The 26,687-nt window shown below is 41.1% G+C and overlaps 1 protein-coding gene across 2 annotated transcripts in view; it reads left to right on the top strand.

The window, feature by feature from the left end:
* The window catches only part of SATB2 (SATB homeobox 2), a 135,649-nt gene that overhangs the window by 39,631 nt on the left and 69,331 nt on the right, over nucleotides 1-26,687 (top strand). For both annotated transcript variants that reach the window (XM_049800752.1, XM_049800763.1), the window contains exons 4-5: nucleotides 21,243-21,369; nucleotides 23,406-23,529. In XM_049800752.1, the coding sequence (XP_049656709.1) occupies nucleotides 21,243-21,369; nucleotides 23,406-23,529 (251 nt within the window). The remainder of the gene's footprint in view (nucleotides 1-21,242; nucleotides 21,370-23,405; nucleotides 23,530-26,687) is intronic.

Genomic DNA, 26,687 nt, shown 5'->3' with positions numbered 1-26,687 from the left:
AGGGCAGAGGTTGAAATGTGATTTTTTTTTTATTTCCAGGCTATCTCAAGCTACATTTCAAACTTGTTTTATGTGAAGAAGTAAATAATCTGATGGGAGGCAGGTTGAGAGCATGGGTAACACAGCTTCAGATGCGTTTATCTGTAGTATCAGTAACCACTGTTGACTGTTTGCAGAGAGCTTGTTTGGGGTGTTCCATCCATGTAATTTTTCAGCTGTACCCTAATACAGAAAAACAAACTCAATACAGCTATTCTGGAGTGAGTTATTTACCTACAGGAGCGATAGGCCAAAGCCATTTTACTACAGAACATTTTTCCTTATAGGAAAGCCATCCATTTGCAGGATATTTTTTGTTTAATGATCTTCAGAGTAATTTGATTATTTTTTATAATATATTGTAGAAGCTTTGGTTTAGGTCCTTGCTTGCTTATGTGAATACCTGAGATACAGTGACTTAGACTGGGACAACAAAATAGAAGTTACCCATAGGAGTCCTCCTACCTCTGCAGAGTCGTGGAGAAAGATGACCTGTGTCCTCAGAGGAACAGAAGCATGGGAGCTCTGAGACTGAAAGTGGGGAAGCATGTTTGTCTTAATATAGGTCAGATTTGACTTTGTTTCAAGTACTTTTCTTAAGACCGGAGGAAGGAGAAGGCTGCAGAGTAGGGAGACATGAGAAGCCTGAGGTTAGGAGCCTCACAGTAGGCTATGGTGTTGCTTTAGTTCATGTGTGTGTGTGTTTGATTGAAGGTGGGGATGGCAAATATCCACCTTTTTGGCAAGGACTGAGTAATTGGTCTTTAGCTTGACTAATATGTATGTGTATGTAGGAAGGTTTTAAAAGAAGGAGAAAATATTTGTTGATTTGGACTATTTGTGGTTGAAATATCATAAACAGTTGGATGTAATAAGAGAAATACAGTAACATTTTGTTTTCAGAGAACTTGTTAGAAATATTACTTGAAATTCAGATTCATATATTTTGCAGAGGAGCTTTCTTTGTGAGGCTTTCATGTAAAAGCAGGTTTCCCTATCTAACTGCATCCATAAATCAAGATGGTTCCTTCTCTTCTTTGGAACTTAAGGTAGAGTTGTTTTTAAAGCGTAAGGTGGTTAGTACTTGTCTGTAGATTTTTAAATAGTGCACAAATGCACAAGATTTTTCTTTGATTCACTTTTTTCTTTTCATGTATTAACAAGGCGGTTATGTAGGAACATTCATCAGAAGCTTTAGAAATCGTGGGAGATTTATGATGTCATATGATGTCATCACAGCAATACCCTGCATTGTAAAACTTCAGAGCAACTACTGCTGTACCACCAGGGTGAATAATGGAGTATTCATTCACTCCTACCAAATCCCAACATCAAATATTCCACAGGCTCTCTTAAAACAGAAATTGTGCCTATAGGAACGTGTAGTGAGAAGTTACGCTTAGGAGGGTGTAATCGGAGTACCTCAAAAGGAGTGATATTTCAGTTCCCAGAAGTTGTCATGTTAAGGCTGCACAAAAGCTAGAGACTCACTGAGGTAAAAGCTCTTCAGATGGAAGTGGCTGAAAAAATCTTGGCTAGCTCGTGAGAACAAGTACTAGAGGCCAAATTCTGCTCTGTTACACCATCCTACGTTTGGACTAGCGCCAAAGACGAGCGCTTTCCCCGCTGCAACTAGACTGGAGGGAGTACAACTCTGAGGGGTCTGAGCAACCAGTGACTCTACTCTAAACCACACATAAAACGAGTTTAGCAATCTTGGACTGTTGAACAATGATTCATTTTATAATATGACCGCAAAATGTAGCTGAGTTGGTAATGATTGCTTCGAACAGCTCAAGCAACTGAATGAGCAAGGAGGAGTCAGGATTACCCTTAGCCCTACTAAGTGTCCTTGTTGGGCCGGAGGTCAAGGCTTCCCGGTATAGCTTTTGCCTGGGGCTGCCCGGGCAGGCAGGGGAGAGCTCTGCCTGCAACGGAGGCAGACAAAGGCCTCATTCTTCAGTGGTAAACGTGCTTTGACAGCCACCACTGTATACTAACACTTAAAACGAAAGGAAATGTTAAGTCTGCTGCATGTTACTTGTTCGTGACGTTAACAGCGGTATGGCAAATACATCTCTAGTATGGGAGGGAGAGGAAGATGCAAGCAAACCTTCACAACCGTCCTTTCACATCTGTAATCACATCCAGACTTAGCAGCAGTGTCATTTCATTTTGCAGAGGAGCGTGGCGGCCCTTGAAGTGAGATTTCTTGGTGTTCAGTCCCACACGTTAGAAAAGGCCCATTGTGCTCCGACCTGCTTTAAAACAAACCATACTAAACCGTGCATGCATGCTCAAAGAGTCCTCCCTTTTTATAGACAACTGCCATTTGTTGCAGGGGTTGCTATGGCAAACCAGGGCAGAAAATCCTGTCTTGATGTTAAAGCAAAATACTTAGAAATTGTAAGGAGACAGATTTTGAGAATATAAATTAATTAAATGGCAGTAATTGCATTATTGCACTATCTTGCCAGGGAAATAGCTATTCCTGTGAGAGTCTATTACTGTGTTAGGTCTTGGAGCAGAGTGTAATTTTTTGAAAGTGCTTTAGGTTTTCCAAATCTGTCTTTTTGCTTTTACTTTTGACTTAATTCTAAGTAGTAGTAAATGGCAGCTTAGCCCTGCAAAGGTGGTCATCATCTTGCTTGAGTTGTTAAAGCTGTAAGAAGACTGAATAAGCATTTACAGTTTGGGCTTAAATTGACAGAAGTAAATACCCGTAACCTCACCAATCTGGCCCCAGTAGCTGCTTGATAGCTTGCCCTGTTGGGACCAGAGTCTTTGGACTGGGACAGGAAACTTTAGGCTTCTTCCAGATAGGAGTCCTACAGCTGTCTAATGTGCCTTTTGCTCCTTGGCTGCTGGAGGTGCAAAGTGTCAGACAGGTAGGAGGCTTCTATAGTACATTTCTTCATTTGCGAGAAAAAGAAAAAACCCAAGGCTGTTCTATGTTGCATGCCTATTTTTTTCCCTGTGGCATGACTGCTTAACGCCAACTGTAGTTGTGTCCTCCTTCAAACCTCCAATGAAAGGATGAAGAGTTCACTTCAGAAACAGAACTGATAAACTGGATGCTGCCTGGCATATTTTTAGTCGAATTAGCAAAGCAGGTTGGAAATATTTTTTGCTTTCAGTGCTGAAAACAGGCAGTTCTATATCTTTACATCTGTAATAGTTATTCATTAGAATATTTCCTTACATTTTCAAGTGGGACTGTGTTATGGCCCTTTGATAATGCTTGGGGAGAGATGAAGACTAAAATGCCCACTTCCCGCATCTGAAAGAGAAATGCGGATTTAAAGGACTGCATATGAAAAGAAATGAAAAACAGTTTTTGTAAATATGTTACCGTGGACCATGAAGAGCTTTCCTTGGTTGACCCGGTGAGTGAAGTCCTTTCTTTGGGTGTTCTCCAGGCATCTTTGGTCTTTCCTTAGATGGTCTCGATTGATCAATCTGCCTGTGGTTGGCTGAATGTGGGCACAGGTCAGTGACTCTGTGTGTTGATTATGCCAGTATTGCTGGACTTACAAATTGACCATCTGCTCTTTGCTTTGTGTGCTCATTAAGAATCGGGCAGCAAGAGGATGGCAGTAGCCTAGGATTAATACCTACATCAAAGTTTGGGAACTCTTGAGTCTTCTCAGTTTTGCCACTGCCTATTTGTCTTCAAGAAGTCATCTTTGACTGTGCTACTAGTACAGCTTGCTGCAGTTGGTTGTGCTGGCAAATGAAGGTAAACGTGCTCCTGTTGAACTTCCAGTGTTCATTTTAGTGCATTGAGAGTGTCATTTTGTATGTTCCTCTTGGGTTCCTGAGTAGGCAGCAGACTGTCCAATGCATCCAAGGAATGGAATGGAATGTAACAAAGCTTCTGCATTGTGGATTGCATTTCATATGTTTGGGAGAGGGACCAGCAGCTTCCCAAATAGGAATTAGAAAAACAAGAGAAATGTAAAAATGTTTATAACTAGCTCAAGTCAGCATCCTCATCTGGAACTGGCCAAGTCTAATTCAGGATGCTTTTCATGCCACCGTGTTTGCCAGCTACCTCTTAGGCTAAGCCATTTGCAGTGATTCAAGAGTTCAAGTCTGTGTTAGAAAAAGAAAGGCATTTCTTGTGGAATATTGTTAAAAGCTGAGCCAAGTTTTTTCTCATTTAATATTGCTTACTTGAATCCACTGTCTTTCATAGTATTTTCTGCAGCATTATTCCTTCTTGTTGCGTTTATCTTTACTCATTTGAGAGGTTTTTCACTGCATTACCTGACTTAAAATGATCTCATGTTCAAGGCTAAAATTAAGGACTTTCGAAAACCTGGGTGTTCTGATTGTCACTAGTGCAGAGATTAGGTATAGTTGACTGAGTGCTTTGAAAGGGAGCTTTGTATCCACTTACCAGCTTTTCTTATCTCCATAAAAATGACAAAGAATCAAGTAATTTTAAAAATACAAAAAAAGTTTAATTGAAAACTACTTTTCCATACGTGTTGCAGTCATTCCTATGGGTAAACATTGCATAAACCATTGTAACTACACCCACAACATTCATTCTTATTAGATGAATATGTTTTTTTATACTAACTCTGCATGGTAAGTGAATAATTTCTGTCTTAAATTCTACATTTTTCCTCTGTGGTTGCAACCAAAATTATACAGATTCCCTGTGTGGAATTATATCCCAAACTACTTTCCCCCAAGGTATTTTTAAACTTTTCGCCTAAATGATGTGCATTATTTTAATTACAGCACATAACAATTATCTGGAAGCTATTGGTTATTATGTCAGTCCGAGGTGCCACTTAAGTCCTTTTCTTTTCACAATTAACAAAATAATTGTTTCAAAGGCAGGCAGGGATATGAACCCCAATCAAATCCTAGCAGGCATGTCGTTACCGTAGCAGGGGAAAGCGAAGGAGCAGGTCCCTCCCCGGGTGAAAGCATCAGGAAGAAAACAGTGGTTGTATTTGTTTTGGCAGGGTGAGGCTGTCGTGAGCCCAAAGTCCCAGCCAAAACCAAGTGAGCTTTGAGTTGACTTGAGCCATTTCTCAAATGTTTTTGTGAACGCTCGCGCTTTTTTAAATTTTTATTTTATTCCCCATATTGTTTTAATAATACTTCTCAGTGCTGGGAACATCACACCAGATCTTCCATGTTTTGGGATTATTTGTGAAAGGTTTTCTCATCAGCTAATAGCCATTATTTCAAAAAATCTTCATTGGTTGGGTTAAAGTCTGAGCTCAGATGTGTGATCACATAAGGGAAAATTCCGTGGAGACTTGGAGTGGAACGAAGCCCCCTCCTTAATACTTTTGTCTAACATATGTCACTGTATTAAAAATAATTACTTTGGTTCCTTAGAGGGGAAGAGGAAGGTGGTGGGTTTTTTTTTAAACTTGGAATTCTATATTGAGTAGGCAAATAAACTCCTGAGATTGCTTTCATTTGAAAGGGATATTTTAAATGGTACCTTTTACTTGAATGTTGGCCAGTTTAATTTAGATTATTGCTTCTGACAATTAACCTCGTGTTGGGCTGCACTTGTCTCATTAGCAATGTGGCGAGTGATGAACTTGGATTCATGAGGGCTCAGCCCTCACCTGGGAAACTCACCCGCCAGGGCTGTACCACTGCTCTGACAGTTAACAAATCCACGTAAAAGCTGTCTGTGGAGGGCTGGGGCTGGGGGATTAAACAAACACATTCGTAATCTTAGCAAATTCACTGAATAATCTTGCCAGGAGAGAAAGTTAAACAGCAGAGGAGGCATGGGCATGAGATTTAAAAATATGTTGTTTCGAGGTGATCTGGTTTTGATATTTTCCTTTTTCAACTTTTTCTAGTTTGAGACAGAATTTCTCCTTCAAAATTTATCTGCTTTAAAAACAAGTTTTTAAATAAAAAGGGAATAGACTGATAGGGAGAAAGGATAGGGCTAAGTAATTTAAAGAATAAAATTCTTGAATTCTGTTTGAATATAATGCTTCATCTGCCAGGAAATGATCAGTTGATTTGTTTTTCATTTAAGCAGAACCAGTTACGCAAGTTGTGGTTTTATGAACTGATTCCCCCTGCTTTTTCTCCCCTGATTTTTATCCACTGAAGCAAAATATCTGTTACTTCCACAATCTACTGATCTGTGTTAGACATGGAATATTCAGAAATAATGTCATTTTTTGGTGGTGATTTGATGAACAAAAGAATTTAAGATAATTTTCTGCAATAGAAATAATGACTTCACCACCTTTGTATAGTTGAAGGCTTCTCATCTAAATATCGTCAGAGAATGACTACTAATATTCAAACCCCAAGATGAAATACAAAGATTCTTCTGGCATTACTTGGAGAAACAACTGGAAAAAATTTTTTTTTTCCAAATTTTTTTTCTTACTATGTTTTTCATTTCTTAGTTATACCAACATGCTGCATACCTGTGTCTAAATATACATACATACATATGAACTGTATAGTGCCCAGAGTAAATACAGATACACATATCTTTATATGCAGGAAGGGGGAAAAGTGTTAATCCCTTAAAGTAAGTGTTTTATTTTCTCCTTTTAATTTAAATTCACTTTGCATTTTATTGTATTGGCTCCCTACAAATACTTTACTACTTTTGCTGTGAAAATCAGTAAGGGGAGCATGATTTAAACAGACTGCTCTGTTCTCTCCCATTATGTGGCTATGCATATATTTGCAGCCACTTAAAAGGTATTACACATGTTATTTAGAAATAGTTATTCCATTGAATATTTAATAATGTATACGTGAAAACTGATCCAGAAGAGACTATATGAAAAGAGCTTTGCTCCGGCAGTAAAGTGGGTTATTTTAGTGGAAAAACGAAATCTTTTTTTCTCCTTGACTGCAGGGAGAGATGGGTCTGTGCAGCCGACCAGTTAGATGAGTAGCCCATACGTGCACAGTGAAGAAAGCTAACGCTGAGGTGCGAATGTGACTGGCAGGGATCGCCCATGCCTACCTGCCGTGGTCCTTTCTCATCTACAAGGGCGGCTTTCGCCCTGCCCTGGGAGCTTGCACCTTTGTGTGTTCTGGGCTGCCCTGCTCTGCATGGGCTGCGTGAGCGTGCCTGGTGGTGGGTACCCTTGGGCACGGCTCTTGTGGAGCCGGCATCCCTTGCTCATCCCGGTAGACTGGACCCACGGCAGACTCTAGTGACCTCCTCTTCCTCTTGTTTATAAATTTGAGTAAAATGCACGGTAAGAAGATGGGAAGAAAAGTCATGACTCAAGCTAAATAGAGTAAGTTGTTGCCTTGGGGGTAGGAGGAGGGGACATTAGAGGTTTGTGGTCTGGAGATTTATTCCTGTAGAGCTGGGAGGTGGCTGGCTGTCCTTCAGAGACGGGAACAGCGTGGCGTGGGTGTGAGGAGGAAGGCAGCAGTGATGTGGCCCTGGAGGGGCGGGTGAGCAGGCACTGCCCAGCAGAGCTGCTTGCCACGAGGGATTCTCATCCAGGGTTGAAAGCATCTTACAGACTGTGACGAATCTGAGCTCCGTTTTAGCAGGAAATGAAACCTGTTCATTTATTTGCAAGCTAAAAATTAAAACTATTTTCTTTGTACAGAAGGAGGCCTAAAAGGCTGGCAGCAAGGTTGACACCACTTTCTGGCTCGGGCAGTTGTTGGCGGGTTCTGCTGTCTGACTGAGGCTGAGGGAGAGTGTGCATCATTCTTGCCCATCAGCCTGCCAAGTCTACCTGTCTGTCATGAGATAAGGCACTGCGAACTCCCTTTCCCTGCTGGCAGAAAACACCTCAGCCACCATAACAGTGTAATTTTGCAGTTCTACCAAGATCTCTCTAAAGTTTTGGTTGTGACATTTAGTTACATTTGCTAATATTTTCCTTCAATATAAAAATTATTGAAAAGATGCTTCCTGTATGACATTCCTTTTATTTAAACAGGGCACATGCGGGCACACGACACAGCTAATGGAATGTGAAGCCTTTTGTACACTACATACCTGGATAAAAGCTGGTTGAAGTCCTTAATATCTTGAAATTGTTACCTCTGTTTCATTGCTATTTGTAAAGAGCTTATGTTAGCACAGCCTGAAGACATTATTTCGATTATGAACTGTTATCTTAGTTTCTATAAATTAAGTGTTCTTTAGACGTTTCCAGATGAGGGGTCTCCAGATCTTCAGTTCTCTTCTGTGGGCATGCAATGAAAAGCACTTCACCTCAGAGTAGGTAAAGGAGGTAACAGAGGCGACGGTATTTTGGGTCACCAGCAATAAAATTACTCCTGATTGTCAAGATTGGGTAGAACTTCATTTTCAGCATGACTTCATTGATCAACAACTCAGATTTCATGAGAGCAACATGTTTAGTCCAGAACACCATATCTAAAGGAAGCCATTTCTCAAAAAATCTTACAGATTCATCCATAATTTATCCATTTCATTTAATATTTAAGATTATTCTCCTAGATTACAATTTTAATGGTGTGGCTTTGACCTTTTCCATCTACACCGCAGCGGTACCTGGTCACACTGACTGGGACCCTTATTGCATGAGCTCTTCAAATTGAGTTATTCTGTGATAAACTGTAAACCAGGGCCATCACCTGGGGAACGAGAGCTGTTTTGGTGCTGATAGGCTCCTCTGATTGGATTTTCATCCACCATAAACTCAAATGTGAAAAGGAGAAAGGAGGGTGTTTCTGAGGCAGTGGATTTTTCCAGGTGGACGTGCATTATGATGAGTGTTTGGTCCTCGCCTAAAGTGCTGCCAATCAAAAAGGCAGGCAGAAAAGCTGAGCTGCCTCTACACAGAGAGCTACAGACCTGAAGAAGTGCTGGAGCATCCCATATGGTGGATGTGCTGCATCACCTCTTTACTCCATATACTCTTTTTTGTTTTCCTTCTTTTTTTTTTTTTTAACTAATTAGAAAAAGAAGACATTTCAAATGGTTTTGAAGTCTGAATTATTTTAGTATTTTAGGCATCTCAGACTTTTGGGATAATTCTTTAGTACTAAAGTTTCTGCTTACTCAGTCTTTATTTCTTTGCGGTTTATACCTGTCTTAAGACCTGCAGTATGAAACAACCAGTAATACTCCCTGTCTCCAAATGAACAACAGACTTTGGGGGAGTAAAATAGACTTTCATTAAGACGCAGATACCCACAGCGCAACCCACGTCCCACCACCTGAGTGAGTGCCAAGAGCAGGGAATAGTTACTGGCTGTGGGAGATGACAGTGTCGGCAGAAACCAGATTGAGGCTTTTCCTCCGGGGTGACCTTTGAAATCAATCAGATTGTGAAAACGATAAACCTCCCAAAGCCACCTCTTTGTCTTGTGCTTGCTGTGCTAGTAGTGCTCCCTCAGTGCTGAGGTTTACTCTGGCTCCCTGTGCGAGTTAAGGAGAGGAGCGTACATCTGGATTATTGGAGGGTTATTCCACATATTCTTTCGGGAATGCATGTGCATGCAATGTCTTCATCTTCCTACATAAGACTTTGGGAAGTACTGTTACGTGTATCTTATTATCTCCTTTACTGTGATGTTATTAGTTGAAATCCCTAGTCAATTACTGTGTATTTGCGGTACAGAGGAGAACACTGGCAGCGGGATAGGTTGTACCTTGTGGTGAAATGGCATCTTTGCTAGATTCCAGAGATTTTCTAGTATTGGTACCGTGTTCTGAATAAGGCATCATCCCAGTGTATCTTTGTTTAATGATATTCCCCAGAACTGTGAATGAGCCTCTGGATTCCTTTTCTGCTTACACACATGTAGAAGCTGTGCATACGTTGGCCTAAGATACCTGGGGCTTTGGGAGATGATTAGGAATGACAATCTTTCCCCCCTCTTTTCTTGAAATATCAGCGTGGGGGATTTTTTGGCTCTTTGCATTTGAACATGAGATAGAGTTTAGGAAAAAGAAAGAAGCGGTGAGAGCACTGAGCTCTGGAGGAATATGGTTCTGGTACGGAAATTGATTTAGTATAGGAGTGTTGGTATTAAACAACAGTTTCTTACACCAGAAGACCCATTGTTGGGGCTGTTGTGATAACCTATCTCTTAAGCTGTCTGCAGTGCTAAAAAAAAAAAAAAGGCCTGAGTGTGCTGGTGTTCCATCTTTCAGCTTGGTGGGTTGTGAAGCAGTGTGAACTACTTACTGGACGATGGATCTCAGGAGGTTCTAGAGCTCTCCACCATCTCATGAGGGTGTTTGCAGTGCCACCAATGCTTGAGACTATAGAGTCTTGCAGCGTCTGATGGTGTCCCTTAAACTCCCAACCTGGTTTTGGCTGGGATAGTGTTAATTTTCTTCATAGCAGCTCCACAATTTCTATGTGCTGTGATTACACGAGAATCTTAGCTGCTATGTAAAGAAGCGGTAAACTTCTGGAAATGCTTCAAAGCATGACGTGCGTGTGCTGCAAACCTCCAGATCCAAAAAGTGAATAACTCTTTCCAGTCTTTGCCATGTGCACAGAAATTTATAATTCAAATTAAAAATATAGTTCTTTCTGTCTTTCTATCTTTTGGTCTTTCGTTCACAAACTGACTAACGTGGAGATGAAAATGCTAACAGGATCCAAAAAGGATCCGGTGGCTTTGTAAGAAAATAGGTTCAGTTCTAGGAAGATGTGGGCTAAGAAAACAAATCTGGGTTCATCTCAGCATAATGTGGGCTCATCAACAGTACAAGGGAAAACTGTTTTTTCTGAGTCTGGTAACAGTTCCTGCTTGCTCTGAGTCATCTCCTCTAGTGGTGAACTACAGTCTTTTTTTTCTGCTTTGTTTTCTGTTGATAGGAAATGTAGCATAGTTCAGTAACCAGCAAAGCTTTATTTAGACTTGTCAGAAATGCAGAATTGTTTTGCTCTTCCTGGGAAGAAAAGAGGGAGATGAGGAACCTGAGAATCAGGTTATCAACTGAAATGAGTCTCAGTGAATGAAAATTTTTTATTGAATTTAATTGAATTTATCTGAATTTACAATGCTGCCCAAATTAGGGACTAGGATTATTAAAATGTATTTTGAAAAAGAAATATTGCAACCTTAAAGATACTATCCTTTGTCTCTCCCTAGCAGATCAATTTGTAAGGGAAGGGTAAGGTTTGATCCTTTGCCTTTTACCCGTTTGTGAGCTACGAGGGAGACCTGAGCCTTTGGTCTATTGTGTATTCTTAATTATATGTGTGCATGCACATTTACATATGGATAATTTTGCTTCCTTACAATTTTTTAATATAAAAATGCTAGAATACAAGTCTTACCTCCTTTGTTAACTGTTTAATGGTGGATCTAGTTCTTAACTGGATGTCGTTAAAGGTAGTAGGATCAAGCCTATGGACATTGTTTGGTCTTGTATAGATCTGGATGTGCTCTTACAATAACGCAGCTACCGAGAGCAAAGGACTTCTGAGCCAAATTGCATCTTCACATATTGCATTCATGTTGAATTAGTGGAAGCAGTCGTTGTTTGGGGTTTTCAGCAAAGTCCTCAGTCCCTCTCTTTCCTCAGTAATACATGCTTTTCTATCCTGCTAGTTAGATGCTGTCCTACTAGTTCTTCAGTTGTGCATGGTTTTTTTCATGGAAGTCAAGAACTGAATGTCTGGTGGGAGGAAAGAAAAGACAGAAGGCAAGCCAAAAGTAGTAATTTAGTGAAAAAACGTTCTGCTAGTCTTCATACAGTGTAAGGAAAACCCCAAAAGACACAAATCTTAAACTAAAAAGATTAAGCTGTTAAACTACATAGGCCAGAATATAAATCTGCATTCAGTTTAGGGGTTTGTTTGTGCAGCACAGCATGCTGTGTGTCCTTATTTTTCTTTGGACTTGAGACCCATGAATTTTCAAATCTACTGCTAGTTGACTCAACACAAAGATAGTTGGCTACTGTATGTCTGCAGTCTGAGCCAGACTTTCTGTGCTCTCGGTAGCTGTGTTACTGTGAGTAGGCAGGATATTCAGATTCATACAAGGCCAAACAATGTCCGTAGGCTTAATTCTAAGCCTATTAGACTCTACAATGTCCTATTAGCAATGCTCTTTTATAACCTTTAAAATGTGTTTTATGTATTCAGTTGCAATGCCATGTTCCTGTGCTTTTTTCCTGCTCAGTGGACTGTCTTCCTGTGTGAAGCTTATAGGCAAGCATTGAAGCTGGGTGAATTGAAGGAGTCTGCGGCACTGGCTTCTTTTTAACACAGATACAGGTTTTTCCCCAAAGAAGGAAAACATCTCCTGTCTCTTCCTCTCTTCTCCATTCAAAAACATCACAATATAAAATCCAAGGAAGGCTTCTGGAGGGTGGGGGGACCAAAGGCTGTCTGCCGGGATGCCTTGTTCTCCCTGCTGGAGGTGTCGTGAGGTGGGTTGTGTTGGTGGCGTTGGGCTGGCGGGAAGCTGACAAAGAGGGCTGGAAAACAAATGTTTCTGTAAAGTTCTGGGCCTTTTACTCATGTGCAGCACCTGGTAGGTCATGAGGTGGCAATACAGTCACCGAGTCCGGAATTTGGGGCGAGATGATCCAGGCATTGTTTGTGGCTGTTAAAGAAACATGTGCAGTGGAGAAAAGCACCACCTGTTGAGTACACTTGCATTCGTGTTTCTTAGCAACTGAGGCAAATACACTAAAGCCCCAATTTTCAGCCTCTAAGGCTAAGGTGGAAGCACTTTACAGGTCCCCACTAGCAGTACCGGCCTATGTAGGCTCTCTGGGAGGCACTGAATTATAGACAGGAGCTGTGGTCCCAGCGCCAGGCTGGGGGATGGCAGAGAAGCAGCCAGGGTTTTTTGCCAGGGAGCCTGGGGCTCAAAGAGAGGCAGCTGCTGTCCAAAGCAAAAGGAACAGCGGTGGTTTTGAGATGGCAAAGCAAACCTCCAGGCATGGAGGCAGCTAAGGAATCAGCTTCGAAAGGGAATAGGCTGAGTTGTGACACTCCTGGTCTGGATTTCAAAGGCATTCAGCAGCCACTGCTCCCTCGGAGGAGGCACAGCCTTCACTCCTGTGCAGCTGAGCAAGCTCAAGCGTTCCCAGGATTGAGCTGGGAAGGATCTTACTGTAAGAGTGCAGGTTGCCCAAAAGACAGTAAAAAAACCCATGCAAAAACAGTAAAAAAACCCATGCAATAAAAAAAAACATGCAAAACCGGGGACAGCGCCATGCTTTGGGCTTTATGTGAGGATGCTGTTAGCGAAGGAGTGTGTGCTCCAATCCGCTGGGCATTTGGGCTACTGAATAATACTGCTGAGAAAAGTAGCCCCGGTGTGATGGTGCCTCTCGGGAGAGGACAGCCTGCTGGAGGGCAAAGCTGAGCGCCAGGCTGACAGGGTTAGGAAGGGCAACGGCTAAGAGCTGGTTAGTATCTTGGATGCAGTAGCCTCTCTGTCATGAGTTTTCATGGCTGAAAAGAGTTTGTTTTCATGCCATGGAACTGATGCTTGGAGTGGTTCTCTCTCTCAAACAAAAAAGAGAAGAAGAGGACTTCCCTCTCTTAATTCATGTATTACTTCTTGCTGTCCAAGGTAACTGCAGACTTATCCAAAAAATGGCAAAAGAGAGATGTTATGCAGGGCTAAATGTGGTTTTCCTCAATGGAGGTAATAGTTTTGAAAGTAATACGGTAAACATAAAAAATACTTGGGTTTAGAATACTGTGTACCTCCTTTGCTTCCTCACCCTTCCATTTATTTGTGGTATTCATGTTCTATCATATAACAGTTTTAAAAATAATCCCCTGAAGTAAATAACATCGACCTTTTTTTTTTTTTTTTCCTGTTTCCTTACCAATTATTGGCTGTTTTTTTCAGACAGAATAGGGGGTTGGAAAATTAAATAAAGACTTCCAAAATAACAAGCTCCAGAAAATTTTATTTAATTTGTGGGTTCATTCTGTTTCCCCCCACCCCCTTTTTTTAAGAAGATCTTTATTAATTTAGTCTAGTAACTTAGTGCCTATATTAAATTAATCTTATAAAAGTCAGGGTCCTCGCATAACGTTTCCCAAATGTGAAGCAGCATCTATTACATGAGGCACAGTCTTTTCACTGTAAAATGTAAACCTGATATGTAGAATTACAAGGCATCAAACTGTTTGGTGTGTGTTATTTAAGTCAAATACTTGAGTACAGTCATGCTGGAGGAAAGGAATGGGCAACACTAGCATTCAAAAAATTAAAAACTCAAACCGAGCTTCAGATATCAAAGCGATTTTCATCTGTGAAAGTACTCTGAAGTTCAGCAATTAAACCTTGTAACACTAACTAGTCTTCCTGTTGACAGTTACTCACATCCATGTTTCTGTAAACATTTTAATATATAATCATATTAATATCATATATAATCATGTAAATGCATATCTATATTGAAGTCCATGTATTAATACAGATGTGCAAGCCAGAAAGGCTAGATGTGAGTGTTTAAATTGACCAGCTCATTGATGTGTTGTTGCACCACAAAATTTCGTCCTGTAAACTGCCATTGGTAGACATAGTTTATGACAGCATTTTAAAGCAGCACTAGCAAAGACCTCCAGCAACAGCAGTACAAGGGGCTTTGCGCTGCCAGAGCTTTGGGGTAGCTCAGCCGTGCCTTCCCCTTGGGTGAAGGTCACCCTTTTGTGCAGAGCCCTGAAGTTGCGCAAGTCTTACGAGCTGGGGTGGAGTGTTCGTCATTCAGGGAGTGTGGGTGTTCCTGTTGATTTGTGGATGTGTACATCACAGTGTAACCACATAGTTTATTCCTGTTCTCTCACTGAATTATTTATTATGGACCGAAATGAGGAACGAGGGGGATTCTTTTGTATTGGCATAAACATAGGATTATGTTCATTGTGTGCTTTCAGTCACTAAATCACCGATATGTCAATTGGCATAATACAGTCTACCTCACAGGGATGTTACAAAGCTTAATTAATTAATGTTTTTTAAGTGCTTTGGGATCCTCTGATGAAAGGCGCTTTAGAAGTGCAGGGGAGGATTATGCTGATTATTTTCCCCATCTATTACCCTAATATGTCACTGATTGAAATTCAATGGAATAATATGGGCACCCTTATAATGATGGGCAAAGGCAGTATAATATTTTTTAAATTTCCCTAAGAGCTAGAAAAAGCAGCTCAATAATATAATACAAAAATTAATATAATCAGGGGGTTTTTTTTAATTGTTCCCATTGCTTTTTTCTCCTTTCTGCTTGAAAAGTCATTCCCTTTGCTGGATTAACAACAATAACTACAAATTATGCCTTTATGTTGTTACAGTTTGATGATATACTGCAGCCAGGGTACAGGTTAGAAACACAGGCTGAGTTATTATGTACCGCAGGGTAGTGATTTCCTGCAAACTGATTTATGGATAAATAAGTCTATGTACTTATTACATGGGACAGGCAGTTTTTAATTTCTGTAACAAAGCGCAGCTGAACAAAGGAAAATTACATGCTATAGCATAGGGACAAGACACCTCTGAAGAGGATAAACAGATGCAGTCAACATCACAAGAGCCTACCCATCTTGTAGGGGGGCCCTGTCAGTAGTGGCTGATAGATAGATAGATGGCTTGATGGTCCCGGCAGCGGGGGTTTTATTGAGTGTTTCACCGAGGTCTTTCATTTGGAGTTGTAAAAAGAATCCAAGTGTTTGGGTGCTAATGCTAATCTGCAGTTTCTCCTGAGTTTCTGTTGTGTTGGTAAGAGCTGCTGATAGAAAGTAAGATGTTTAAACAAAATTATTTGATTGAACTCACAGCACGGCAGCAGATGTTGCTTGTGTTCTTCGCCCAGCCTTGCGTGTGCAGTCAGCCACTCTCGGGCAGCGATGCTGTGATGCAGGGAGGTGAACGCCAGGACACCTAGTACAGCTCTGGAACGCCACAGCCACGTGAGGCATGGCTCTGGTCTGGTATAACTCTGCAGATTCAAATGTGCTCAGTGCATTTTGAAGGAGTAAACGTAGCCCAGGAGATCTTATGCTGGGTTGGGCACTGTGAATTCCCTCAGCCTTTCTGAAGCTGACATGAACACTGCGGTGTTTGCTGTGTCTGACTGTACAGGCACGTGTCCTTACCTGAGCTGGATGTAACTTGTGCTGCCACAGCCTGCAACATGTTAGTGAACATGGAGCTGTAGCGTAAGAAACGAGCTTTGCGCTTCTCCAGTTTCCAGCCTGCCTGCCTGTCAGTCCGCAAGGACAGCGATTAAAACAAATTCTGCTTTAACACCTCACTCTGTGTGAGTCTCAGCAGGTTACATTTGCTTATGCTGTAGCAAATGAGAGGTGTTGGTGTGCATCAGGGATTCAAATGGTTTGTCTGCTTAGTGTTGACAAGCGCTTTTCTTAACGATGTTTGGTAAAGAATCTATTCTCTGTTATCCTTCTTCTTCCCCTTTAGCCAAAGAACACAAAATTCCTTCTCTTTCCCCCTATGTATGTATTTGGGCAAGTGTTACTCATGATTCAGTTTGTAGCTGTCTCCAGAAAAATGTTGAGGTGGGGGTGGTGATGCTAATGGGAACTTCCAAAATGTCCTTCATTTGATCCCGTGAGTTAATTTTAACCCTAGCAGATTAGCATTTTAAATAAGTTGCATTAATCCTGCGTTACCTACCTACAAGTATGTAACTCAGATACGCTCATAACTCGTGAAAGGTGAAATCAGGAGTCTAACCGTGGTGGGAGCAGTTTGTGAAGGGAGGCATTGACAGCATGAGGTGTGTTCTGGTCCTGTTTGCTCTCTTTAGCTGCAAAAAAGAATTTGGAAAATGCCCCATTTTAAGAGTTTGATTTTACAGGAGTGTCCATGGGATGTTCCAGTAAATTCTCCTGGGACTATCCAGATAAAAAGTTAACTATGCAGGTGACTGGGAAATGCAGGACCTGGACCTCATTCTGTTTATGACCAAGAAGTGTCATAGCTAGACTATATATTCTAAACCCTAGATGTGGCATTCTTAGAATGAGTGTACTGTATGGCTATCTTTCCATTTGCAAAGACAAATGAGGCTTCTAGCCCATATAGGTAAATGCTTTTCTGGGACAGCATAAGCTACATAATAATGAAGAGGGTTTGCCAGCTTAGCTGTATTTTTCTGGGGAAAAAAAGCTTTTTGCCTTTTGCTGTTGTTATGCTCCTGATTAACTTAGTTATTCTAGAAGTCTGCTTTAGCCCCCAACCTTGCATCCATTCAGTTTACATCTCACTAGAGTGAAGTCCCAGGAATAATCCCAGTGCTTTGGATGCATCACTCTTTCAGGTAATACCATAAAAGAAAGGTCATGAAGATCCTGTGTCAAGTTCTGCTAGGTATAGAGGTCAGCCATGATGTAGCTGGTCAAGCCTTCTGTTCAATGCATTGTTCTGCTCTGACTTGCGTAGTTACCACTTTCTTCTCCAAAGGAGCTGCATTTTAAATTAAACTAAATTGAAAGTGCTCTAGCAGGGTGGCACATCACTGGCCTAAGTGGAACACCAGCAGTGAATTGCAGTGGTTGTTCTGTACGAACCTGACACGCGAGCTCACAGTAGTTTGCTGCTAGTGTGTCCTGGCATTCTTGTGGGTGAAGGGAGTTATGTAACTTTTAAACTAGGTTGCTTTGTCTTTTTTTCCCCTATCTGCATTTTGATCAAGCTGAAGCTTAAACTTAATAAAAGACCTGTCTGGAGGAGGACATGCCATTCAAGAACCAACAGCCAGCGTGGATAGAGAATGTCTTGAAAACACGTTTTGGGACAAAAAAAAAAAAAATCTTTTGAGAAAATTATTTGCTCCATTTATTGTCTTTAATTGACTACCTGGCCCAGGCTGCATTCAGCCATTTCTAGATGAGTTCTTGAGAGCTGTTCTAGTGTATGGCTATTTCTTGAGTGTGCGCAAGCTTTGAAATCTGTTGAACTTTCCCTTCAGAAAAACTCTTACAGGAAAAGAGTCCCAAAGGATCAGTGATACAGGAAAGAGAAGCAGAGTCATTAACAGAAGAGTTTTGTGAACTCATGAAAGATGTGCTTTTGGATTTCCTGAGCAGTCTAATCTGCTGTGCATTATCTACACATAATTTTGAGAAGGTCTGGAGCTGACAGAGGAGTGATATTCCTGGAGCAGTAGTATATTCATTAATAACACAGTGACCTTTGCTTATTCCTGTCCCTACTCCCAAGTCTCAGTTGTGGTAGGATAAAAGCTCAGTCAGACAAGTTAAAGTGATTTCTTTAAAGGCCTGAGCTGTACCATTTGGAGTCAATGAGAGGAACAATAAAAAACGTGTATGTGGAAGTGACTCCTTGCTACCAGGCTGATATCTTGGGATTGCTGTTACACTAGAAGCGCTGAGTCCAGGATGAGAAGGGACCTTTTTAAGGGGGAAAATTTTGGTCCACTCAGATGTTACTGAAGAGTCATTCAGAGACGTCTTCTAGCACGCAGAGAATACGTTTGCTTAACAAGCTGGCATCATCTTCCCAAATGCAGCCCCAGAGTTGCCTTAAGTACAGTGTTGGTGCCATGAAATAAACCACCTGTGAAGTCTGCTGAGGAGCTGGATGGAAACCATGGCTTCTGGCTATCGTTTGGACCAGCTTAATGCGCTCTGGAAAAAAAAATTTCACACGTCATATCACACCGGCTGAAAAAATAGCGTACATCAGCAGTGCTGTAACACAGAGTAAAGGACTCGCAGCAGGTGTTAACGTGCAGAGGCACGGAGCATTATGGTAACACCTGTGTTTGTCTAAATCCAGCCAGAACAATTTCCTCTCCAGTTGTAGAGGAGGATTAAAGAAAAAAAAATAAAAAAAATCTACCTAACTTCCAGTAGTAGCAGACATTTCCTGTAAAGCAATTTGCATAGTATTTCCCATGGTGCACTCTGGCTGCACTGTGGTTTTTCTCTTTAAACTTTTTTAGTCTGGGGACACCTTTGGTAACTGCAGTGACCCCCAACCATCTCTTTGTCTCTCGCCAGCGCTGCCAGGCCTGAGCAGTTGCAGATGGTGTGCTCTCTGAGTGCTTTCCTTAATTGAATGAAAAATAAAGCCTCTTGTAAAATATTACCAATTTAGATGTGACTTATGGGGCACATATGATGCTTATTTTTTCAATTACATGAAAACTTGGCGTGGTTAAACATAGGAAGCCAAGTGTTCTGTGAAGCTGGTATGGATTTCTGGATTTTTAGGTGATTTTGCTTTAAATTATTATGTAGCAGAAGGGGGTGAAGGAAGTCAGCAGCTAAACTGTGTTTTCCCAGCATGTATTTCACTCAGTGGACCCTTGATGCTCATTTCATGACTAATATATGCTGCACTATATGCATTTCTTGTTGTCACCAGAGATAACATTAAGTAAACTATCCCCTTAAGAAAAACAGCTTTTCTTGGCAAGTGGAATGTGACTCAAGGAACCAGCACTGGAGACATACGGTGCTGTGAATGAGTGCTGTGTGTTACTCTACTGGATCTGAGTCCAGGCACTATTTATACTGCAGCATATTCAGCACCAGATTGTTAAATCTTAATACTGAAACAGTGCATCATTTAAATGTTTTTGTTCTGTTTATGTCCCATTTTCAAGCATTGGATATCAAGCAACACTTACTAACTTTTTGTTTCATTTGGACAAGATCTCCCCTTGCCAAAAGCTTTCTAATCTGCTCTTGAAATATTAGCCCGTCTGTACCAGCATGTTACAGTGAAACTTTGTGCTGCTGAGGATGAACTAGGTCACTTCCAGTTTCTTTCAGTATGTGGTGATAGAATACCTTGCAAAGCAATAAGTCAATGGTAAATGCAAAGATTTAAGTGCTAGAGAAAAGGAGTAGCTCTAAAATTATTTCCTTTTCAACCTGTGTAGAAATGGGGAAAAAAATATTCCGTAGCAGTTATTTCATGGACTCATAAGCATTGTGTTCTGTTGTTTTCTCTGTGCGAGAACCTCTGTTTCACTGTTTCAGAGGTGGTACTTATTTTATGATCATGTTTGGGAAATCAGGGTAAAAGGCCTTTGCCATTTATTTCAGTTTGGTTAGTTCCAGAGCTGGTGAAGAACTGCGAGGAGAAAGTGAGGAGGGGAGGGTTGAAGTTTCTTTGCATTACAGCATCCTTCCAGAAACCCAGGGAGGGTTCTTGGAGCTCCTGTTACCATAAAGGAAGTCGTTTTCTCATGTATTAGCGTATTTCTGGCAGTAGAGTTTACAGATGGTCTTTTTGAAGATCAAAAAGTATATAAGTAGACCTCAAAAGGTATCAGTTTAAATGGGAGTCTTGTAGGGCTGTGCTGAGAAAAGTTATGTGAGCACAACAGTGGAGCAGTGGGAACACGGTGGAAGAGGGAATAAAAGCAGTATTTGCGATAGTGCAGAACAAGGCTGAACTGCTTTGATCTCATGTAAGATGGCACTGTGGCTTGCTTTCTTTGGCGTCTTCCTGAAAGTCATTCCCGGGTATTAGTCATTGTTTTTGGTGTGGGTGGGCCCTCTGCAATTGTCTAAACAGAAATAATACCTCTGCACCAAATGGTTTACCATCCAAGTTTACAGTCTTTGTGACAAGCTCATCCAGAAGAGGTGATGATCCCTATTAAAGAATGAACAGAAGTAGAAATAGAACTTACAGCATTCTCTCCCGCCCCCAAAGTGCTATTTTGGATCTGTGGTCAGTAGCTTGCAGTTGTGTATTTTTTTTCACAAAGAAAAGCAACTGTCTGCATAGTGCAACTTGTAGCTGGGAGTGAATTCTTCCTGCTTGGTGGGTTTCCAGTGCCATCCATCCACACTGGGAATCGTACCATGCTTAGATTGTAACTGCGTGCTGAAAGCCCACACATAGGAATTTTCCTGTTCAAGTCAAAACCAATGCATTTATTTACTGAAGGGTTTTGTAGACTGCAAAATCAGGACTATAGAGTATTTAAAGCTTGTTCTAACTTAGAGAACTAGGCTTTAGTGGGATGATGAAAGATGTGAAGGGAGGAAGCCTCCTGTGCTTCCTTGAAGCAATTTAAGAGCCAGGAACATGTCAGCAAGTATCTGCTAAGAATTTAAAATCTATTCCTATTCTTCCCCATTGTTTGCTTCAGGAGTCGGTACAACACATCTTTTTGAGCAAGACTGCAATTAACCTCAAGGCAGATCTTGAATCTCGTGAACAATCAAGCTTATCAAAGGGTTTAGTAAATGGCTGATAAAATATAAAGCACAAAATTTTTGTTTTCTTTTCAGGAATAATCAAGCTTGGGAGGTGGAATCCCCTTCCTCTCAGTTATGTGACTGATGCACCAGATGCGACAGTAGCCGACATGCTACAAGATGTCTATCATGTTGTGACATTGAAAATCCAATTACAAAGGTGGGTGTTTCTGAACATCTGTCCTTCTCTATTCTCTGAGCTGCTCTGTCGATTACAGTGTTACTACAGAGATTAGCACATCCTGTCTTCATTAATTTCTGGTTTTTTGATGAAATGAAAAGAAAAATGAATAGAAGGGTGGGTCACCTGGCAGCTTTTTGGTGCATGTTCCCACTGATTTTGTATGTTTTCTGAAGTAGCAATATGGTGGCAGAGAAGGGAGGGCTAGAAACTCAATCAAATTAAGATATGGGGCCTTTAAAGGCAGACCTTTCCACAATTCCTAATTTAATGGATTCTTGAGGCCCTATTGTATAAAAAAATAAACTCCTTGCCTTTTTCCAGGGGCCACATTGTGAGAATCCAGGTCTTTTACTGCCAGCTGCTGAGATGGGGTGGAGGGGAGCTTTTTGACTTTCCTTTTTTCTCCAGTGGTCTTCCCAGTGAAAAGGCAAGAAGATGAGGGAGGGATGTGTTACTGCAGCTCCATTTGGCATTTTGAAAATATTTTCCCTCCCTGAATGCTAGTTCTGACTAGCAAAGCAAAAGCCCCTTACACTTTTACACTTACTTTCCCTCCCTTGCCCCCCCCCCCCCCCCCCGACTTTTTCTCCCCCTTTCTCTCTGTTGGCCTTCAAAAGAGTCCTCAAATAGGTACTGATGTCTGTGTGAGGAGTTGTGGCAGTTCCCTGGTAGTGCATGGCATACCCTAGACCTGCTGGTAAGCCTACATTGCAGAGGCTGCTGTAGCTTTATGCCCAGAACGTGTCAGAGGAAAGAGGCAAAAATAACAGACAGCCTGGAATAATTTGTCCACAATTCTTTGAAGCTCAGCTTGAACAGAAGAGGGGTCCATTGGGGATGTGTGTCTGTGTCCTTTGGTGGCAGGTACATACACTCCAACTGTTCAGTTCAGTTTGGAATTTGGAAGTAGTGGGTGCCTCACTGATATTAACCTCCCAAACATCGACATTTCTTTCCTGTTACATCTCTGATGGGGCTTAGGGTTTTCAGTTCCCACTAACAGGCCTTTCCTTGGTTTTATATACTGTTATCATTTCTCAGCTAGACTGCATCTCTGCAGCATAGTTATAAAAGAGCATCTAGAGCCTGTAGCTGCTATATGCTTGAATGCCTGGATGTCGTGTAAATAAAAGATAGCCCATGACTTTGAGATAAAGGTGGTCATTGACTACTTGAACTCCTCAAGCACAGCTAAACTTTCAACTCTGAGGGTAAAGCCAGGCTGCGTAGGCAGAATACAGAACCACCTCAGGTTGATTGGAGAGCATGCATTAAGTCTCTCGGGCATGAACGGCAATGACAAGCTTCTCCCGACTTTCTGATGTGCTTCTTGGGTCTGTCCCCACGTATGTAGACACAGACCATAAGCTTGTTAAGTTAAAAGAGGCACAAGTCATATGAAGACAAAAGCTTCACTACATATGCAATTCTTGTAGAATGAAAGTGAGAATGGACTACATGTGACAGATGTTGGGCATATGGCTTAATGTGTTTCTGAAAGGCTCTTGGATACTTCTGCAATGAGGGCAGTATGAGAACCTGTATAAAATGAAATTCATTTTTCCAAGCCTTGCCTCCACACAATGGGGGCTCTTACTGTTTAGGGATTTTGTTAGTGGCTGTGTGGCATATATGTTTATTATTCTGTCCCGGTAGGAGTATCTTTCTCTGTCTGGAGAGGATAGCTTTATTCAGCCATTTCTGGGGCTTGCTTTATGCAGTTTCTTTGCTCTCCACCAGGCCCCAGAGGGAAGGTTATGCACACATACAATACCAGAGCAGGAATAGCTGCTATTCCTGCCATGTACTGTCATTCTTTTAGTTGAACTGCACATCTTCTGGGAGTCAGGCTTGATGGGGAGGGGAAAGAGGGAAGAACACCTTGATGGGCTGGCTAAGCTGGAAACTCCAAGGTTGTGCTCGCTGCTTAAAGGTCTCTAGCACTTGTATGCAAAGCGTAAGCATCTGCGAAGGTGATGTTTCTATCTACTTTTTGCTTTCTGTTTTAACAGTTGTTCAAAGTTGGAAGACTTGCCAGCAGAGCAGTGGAACCATGCCACAGTTCGCAATGCCTTAAAGGAACTGCTCAAAGAGATGAATCAGAGCACATTAGCCAAAGAATGCCCTCTCTCACAGGTCAGTGTTTTTAGCAGGCTTAGGGAAAGCTAGATTCACAAGATCTTAAGCTCATACTTGTTCAGTAAAGGGCTTAGTCTAAACAACTCCATAAATACTGAATCAATTTGTTTTCTTTAGAAAGGAGAAATTCTAATTAATATGAAAAAGAATCTTTATACCATGTTTTCTCAGTAGGTTGCCAGGTGGAAATTATGAATGAATTGGTTGGTTTTTATCCTGCTGTTGAGAGAGATGTAAATTCTTTATTTAGATCTTTATGTGAACCTTTTGCAATAGGACTAGTGATCCTCAAATGCAAGATTTGAGTGGCTTCTTCCCACTAGCAGAGACCTGCCTCCCCCCCTAATGCGTAGGTAGCTCTCCTCAGCCTCCAACTATGATAAAAAGTATGCTGTTTTAACAGTTGTGCCCCAATTTCTAGGAAACAGCAACAAAAAATGTATATGTAATTATGTTAAAAAAAGAACAAAAACTCAGTCTCATTCTCCATGACTGCTTTTTAAACGGCAGTGATGTCATGTCTAAGACACAAGTTCCTGCAGATATCATGAGCTTTATTTGTACTTCAGGTATAATGAGAGATTCATAAAATTTTCATGACTGAGTCCTCCTTGCCTCTCAGAAAAAAACAGAAAAACACTTCAGCACCCAGACCAAGTAGCTTTGCTAGGACTGAAAAATACGTTGCTTTCTAAAAACTTTATTAGAATCATAGGTTAATCTGTCGATTGTGTCTTAAAAAAGTCAAAACATCAGCCTGCTTCCTAAAAATCTGATGCTTTGCTAGCCCATATCCAACATTTTTTCTCCTGTGGTTGCCTGTCTTACATTGCACTGTACGCTCATCCTGCAATTCATGATCCACAGCGTCTGTGAACTAAAAGAATTCTTTCTATGTATAACCAGCACAAATTTGCCTCACTGCATTAGGATTACAACTCCAGGGAAAGCGCAAAAGTGAGATACAGAGCAGAATTTAGGTCTTTGGAATTGGTAGGAATCACGTTCCTCATCTTCCTTAGCCATGTGGGGTGTGCAGAACTAACAGGAAGGAAAGGCTGCATAAGGAAAAGCCATGTAACTTGCCTTGTTTACTAAAGGAGTAGCAGTGAGTTTAGGTATGCACAGAGTGTAAGTGTGTTGAATACGAAAGTATTTTTCTTTTCACACAGTTTAAGTGTAATTTCTTTAAATAGAATTATCTGTGGAATCTGGTCAGCTAATGATGATTGCAGCATATGGTTGTCTCTGCCCAGTCTTCTTCAATATCCAGTATAACTAAACTATGCTTCATTTCATATGCAGAATTCATTTGTTGTCTGGGTCTTTTTCCTCCCACTTCAGTTTCAAAGCGTACCAGGTGGAAATGCTGCAGTTGGTTTACTCCTTCTATAGCCTCAGTCTGAAATATATTTACAAAATTACTTATGGCAGAACTGTAGCAGCAAAAATTCTCACCCCAGTGTTTATTCAGTAGACAAAGCTAAAAGGAGATCCTTCTCTAGAAAACTTGAGATTGCTTACTTTTAAGCACAGGTGTAAGCGACCTTGAGTAGTGACTAACGCTTGAACTGGGACGGCAAGAATGCAGCTTGTAGTAGTAGTAGTAGTATTATTGCCATAAAAAGTTTCAGTCTCTTTTGTTTTGGCTCACAAAATGCAGAAGATACAATGGAAGGTTGTATAGGAGCTGTCTATTACCATCATCTGAATATGCCTCTAATACAATTCCTTCTCCCAAATCAGTTTTAAAAAAATACCGTGCCAAATGTGAAATGTCATTACAACCCCCTTGTGGTTAATATATTATTGACAGCAGCAAATTGCAGAGTGGTCTCTTAGGAGTCAAACTGCAGAGTAAATGCTTCTGTTTATTAATGTGTTCACAGTGCCTCAAGTACAGAAGTGGAGAGGGGCAGCGCAGGGAGCTCTCACTCTCACCAGTGACGGTGCTCCGTCTCTGGTTCTCGGTGCCCGAGCTCTCCGTGCAGCCCAGATGGGGATTCTGATTGCTGCTAATGGGAAATGTAATCATTCACTTTGATTTAAAATTGTTATGTTTTTTTTCTGCTAGGTGTATTATGTGGCTGCAGCTTAGCTACCCTTAGCATACAGCTCCTGTTCAAACAAATAAATCCCAGTTAACCAAGCTGGGGGGAAGGAGGGTAGGTGGGGGGAGTCTGTGTGGCAGAAAGAAATCCAATTATTTCAGCATTTCCATCTTTGCATAGAGGCCTCTGTCTTTCCTGTATATTGTGTAACTCATCTCAGCAGTGACCATGCGTTTTGTCTCTGCTGGAGCAAGATTTCTTGGGATGTGAGCATGTGCCATATTTTTCTCCTTGACCTTACTGCACCAGATTTTCTTTGTGTGGATATTTCTTAGCTCCTGGTCAAAATAGTTTTCATTCCACATGACTGTCATAGCCACACACATACCAAATGTATTTGCTACTTCATATAATCTATTCCTTCCTTAAGGATTTTCCCAGGAATAACATGCATTATTTAGAAATTTGCAATTAGTCAGTGGGGTTTTTTTGCCACTCTCTTCTGAATGGATGTTTCCTCTCTGCAGACTTATCACGATTCCTAGCAGAAATACCCCTAGGACATTTAATAGTGAGGATGTGTAGTTTGAAAGTTGTTATGGTTCTTTCTCCTGCTCTACTGTCAAACAGTTGAAGAGAATCTGTCCTGTGATTTTTCACCAATGGTTGATTTACTAGTTGATTTTACTATTTAATTTAGGCTTTGCTTTCACAAATAAAGGTTAATGGGTTAATATATTCTGTGATATTTAATAGCCCTACAATTTCAGTAATGTCAATCTGTTGCAGAGCTGGAGGATTTGGTGGAGGGGGGAAAAAAGGGAAAAACCAAATTGTTACATAGATAGAGCTAAACAGTTTCCCCACGCTTCCTTAGTGACTGGAAACTTAACTGAAGTGACACTAAAAACCCCCACGTTATCATCTTAGCTCAACTTCGTTCAAAATCCTTAGTAGAGGCTATCTCTGTGTCAGGCTCTCAGAATACGACTGCTTGTTAAAATGACTTAGAGCAAGGGAGGATTTATGGGGAGGGAATTGCTGCTGACTGCCACAATGCTAGGTTTATGTCTCAAAATATTGATTTTAATTAGAAAATTGAAT

This window comes from Accipiter gentilis, chromosome 1 (genome assembly GCF_929443795.1).
Source record: "Accipiter gentilis chromosome 1, bAccGen1.1, whole genome shotgun sequence".
Taxonomy (NCBI): domain Eukaryota; kingdom Metazoa; phylum Chordata; class Aves; order Accipitriformes; family Accipitridae; genus Astur; species Astur gentilis.
The sequence above is the reverse complement of the archived record's forward strand: the minus strand, read 5'-3'. Positions and strand labels throughout refer to the sequence as shown.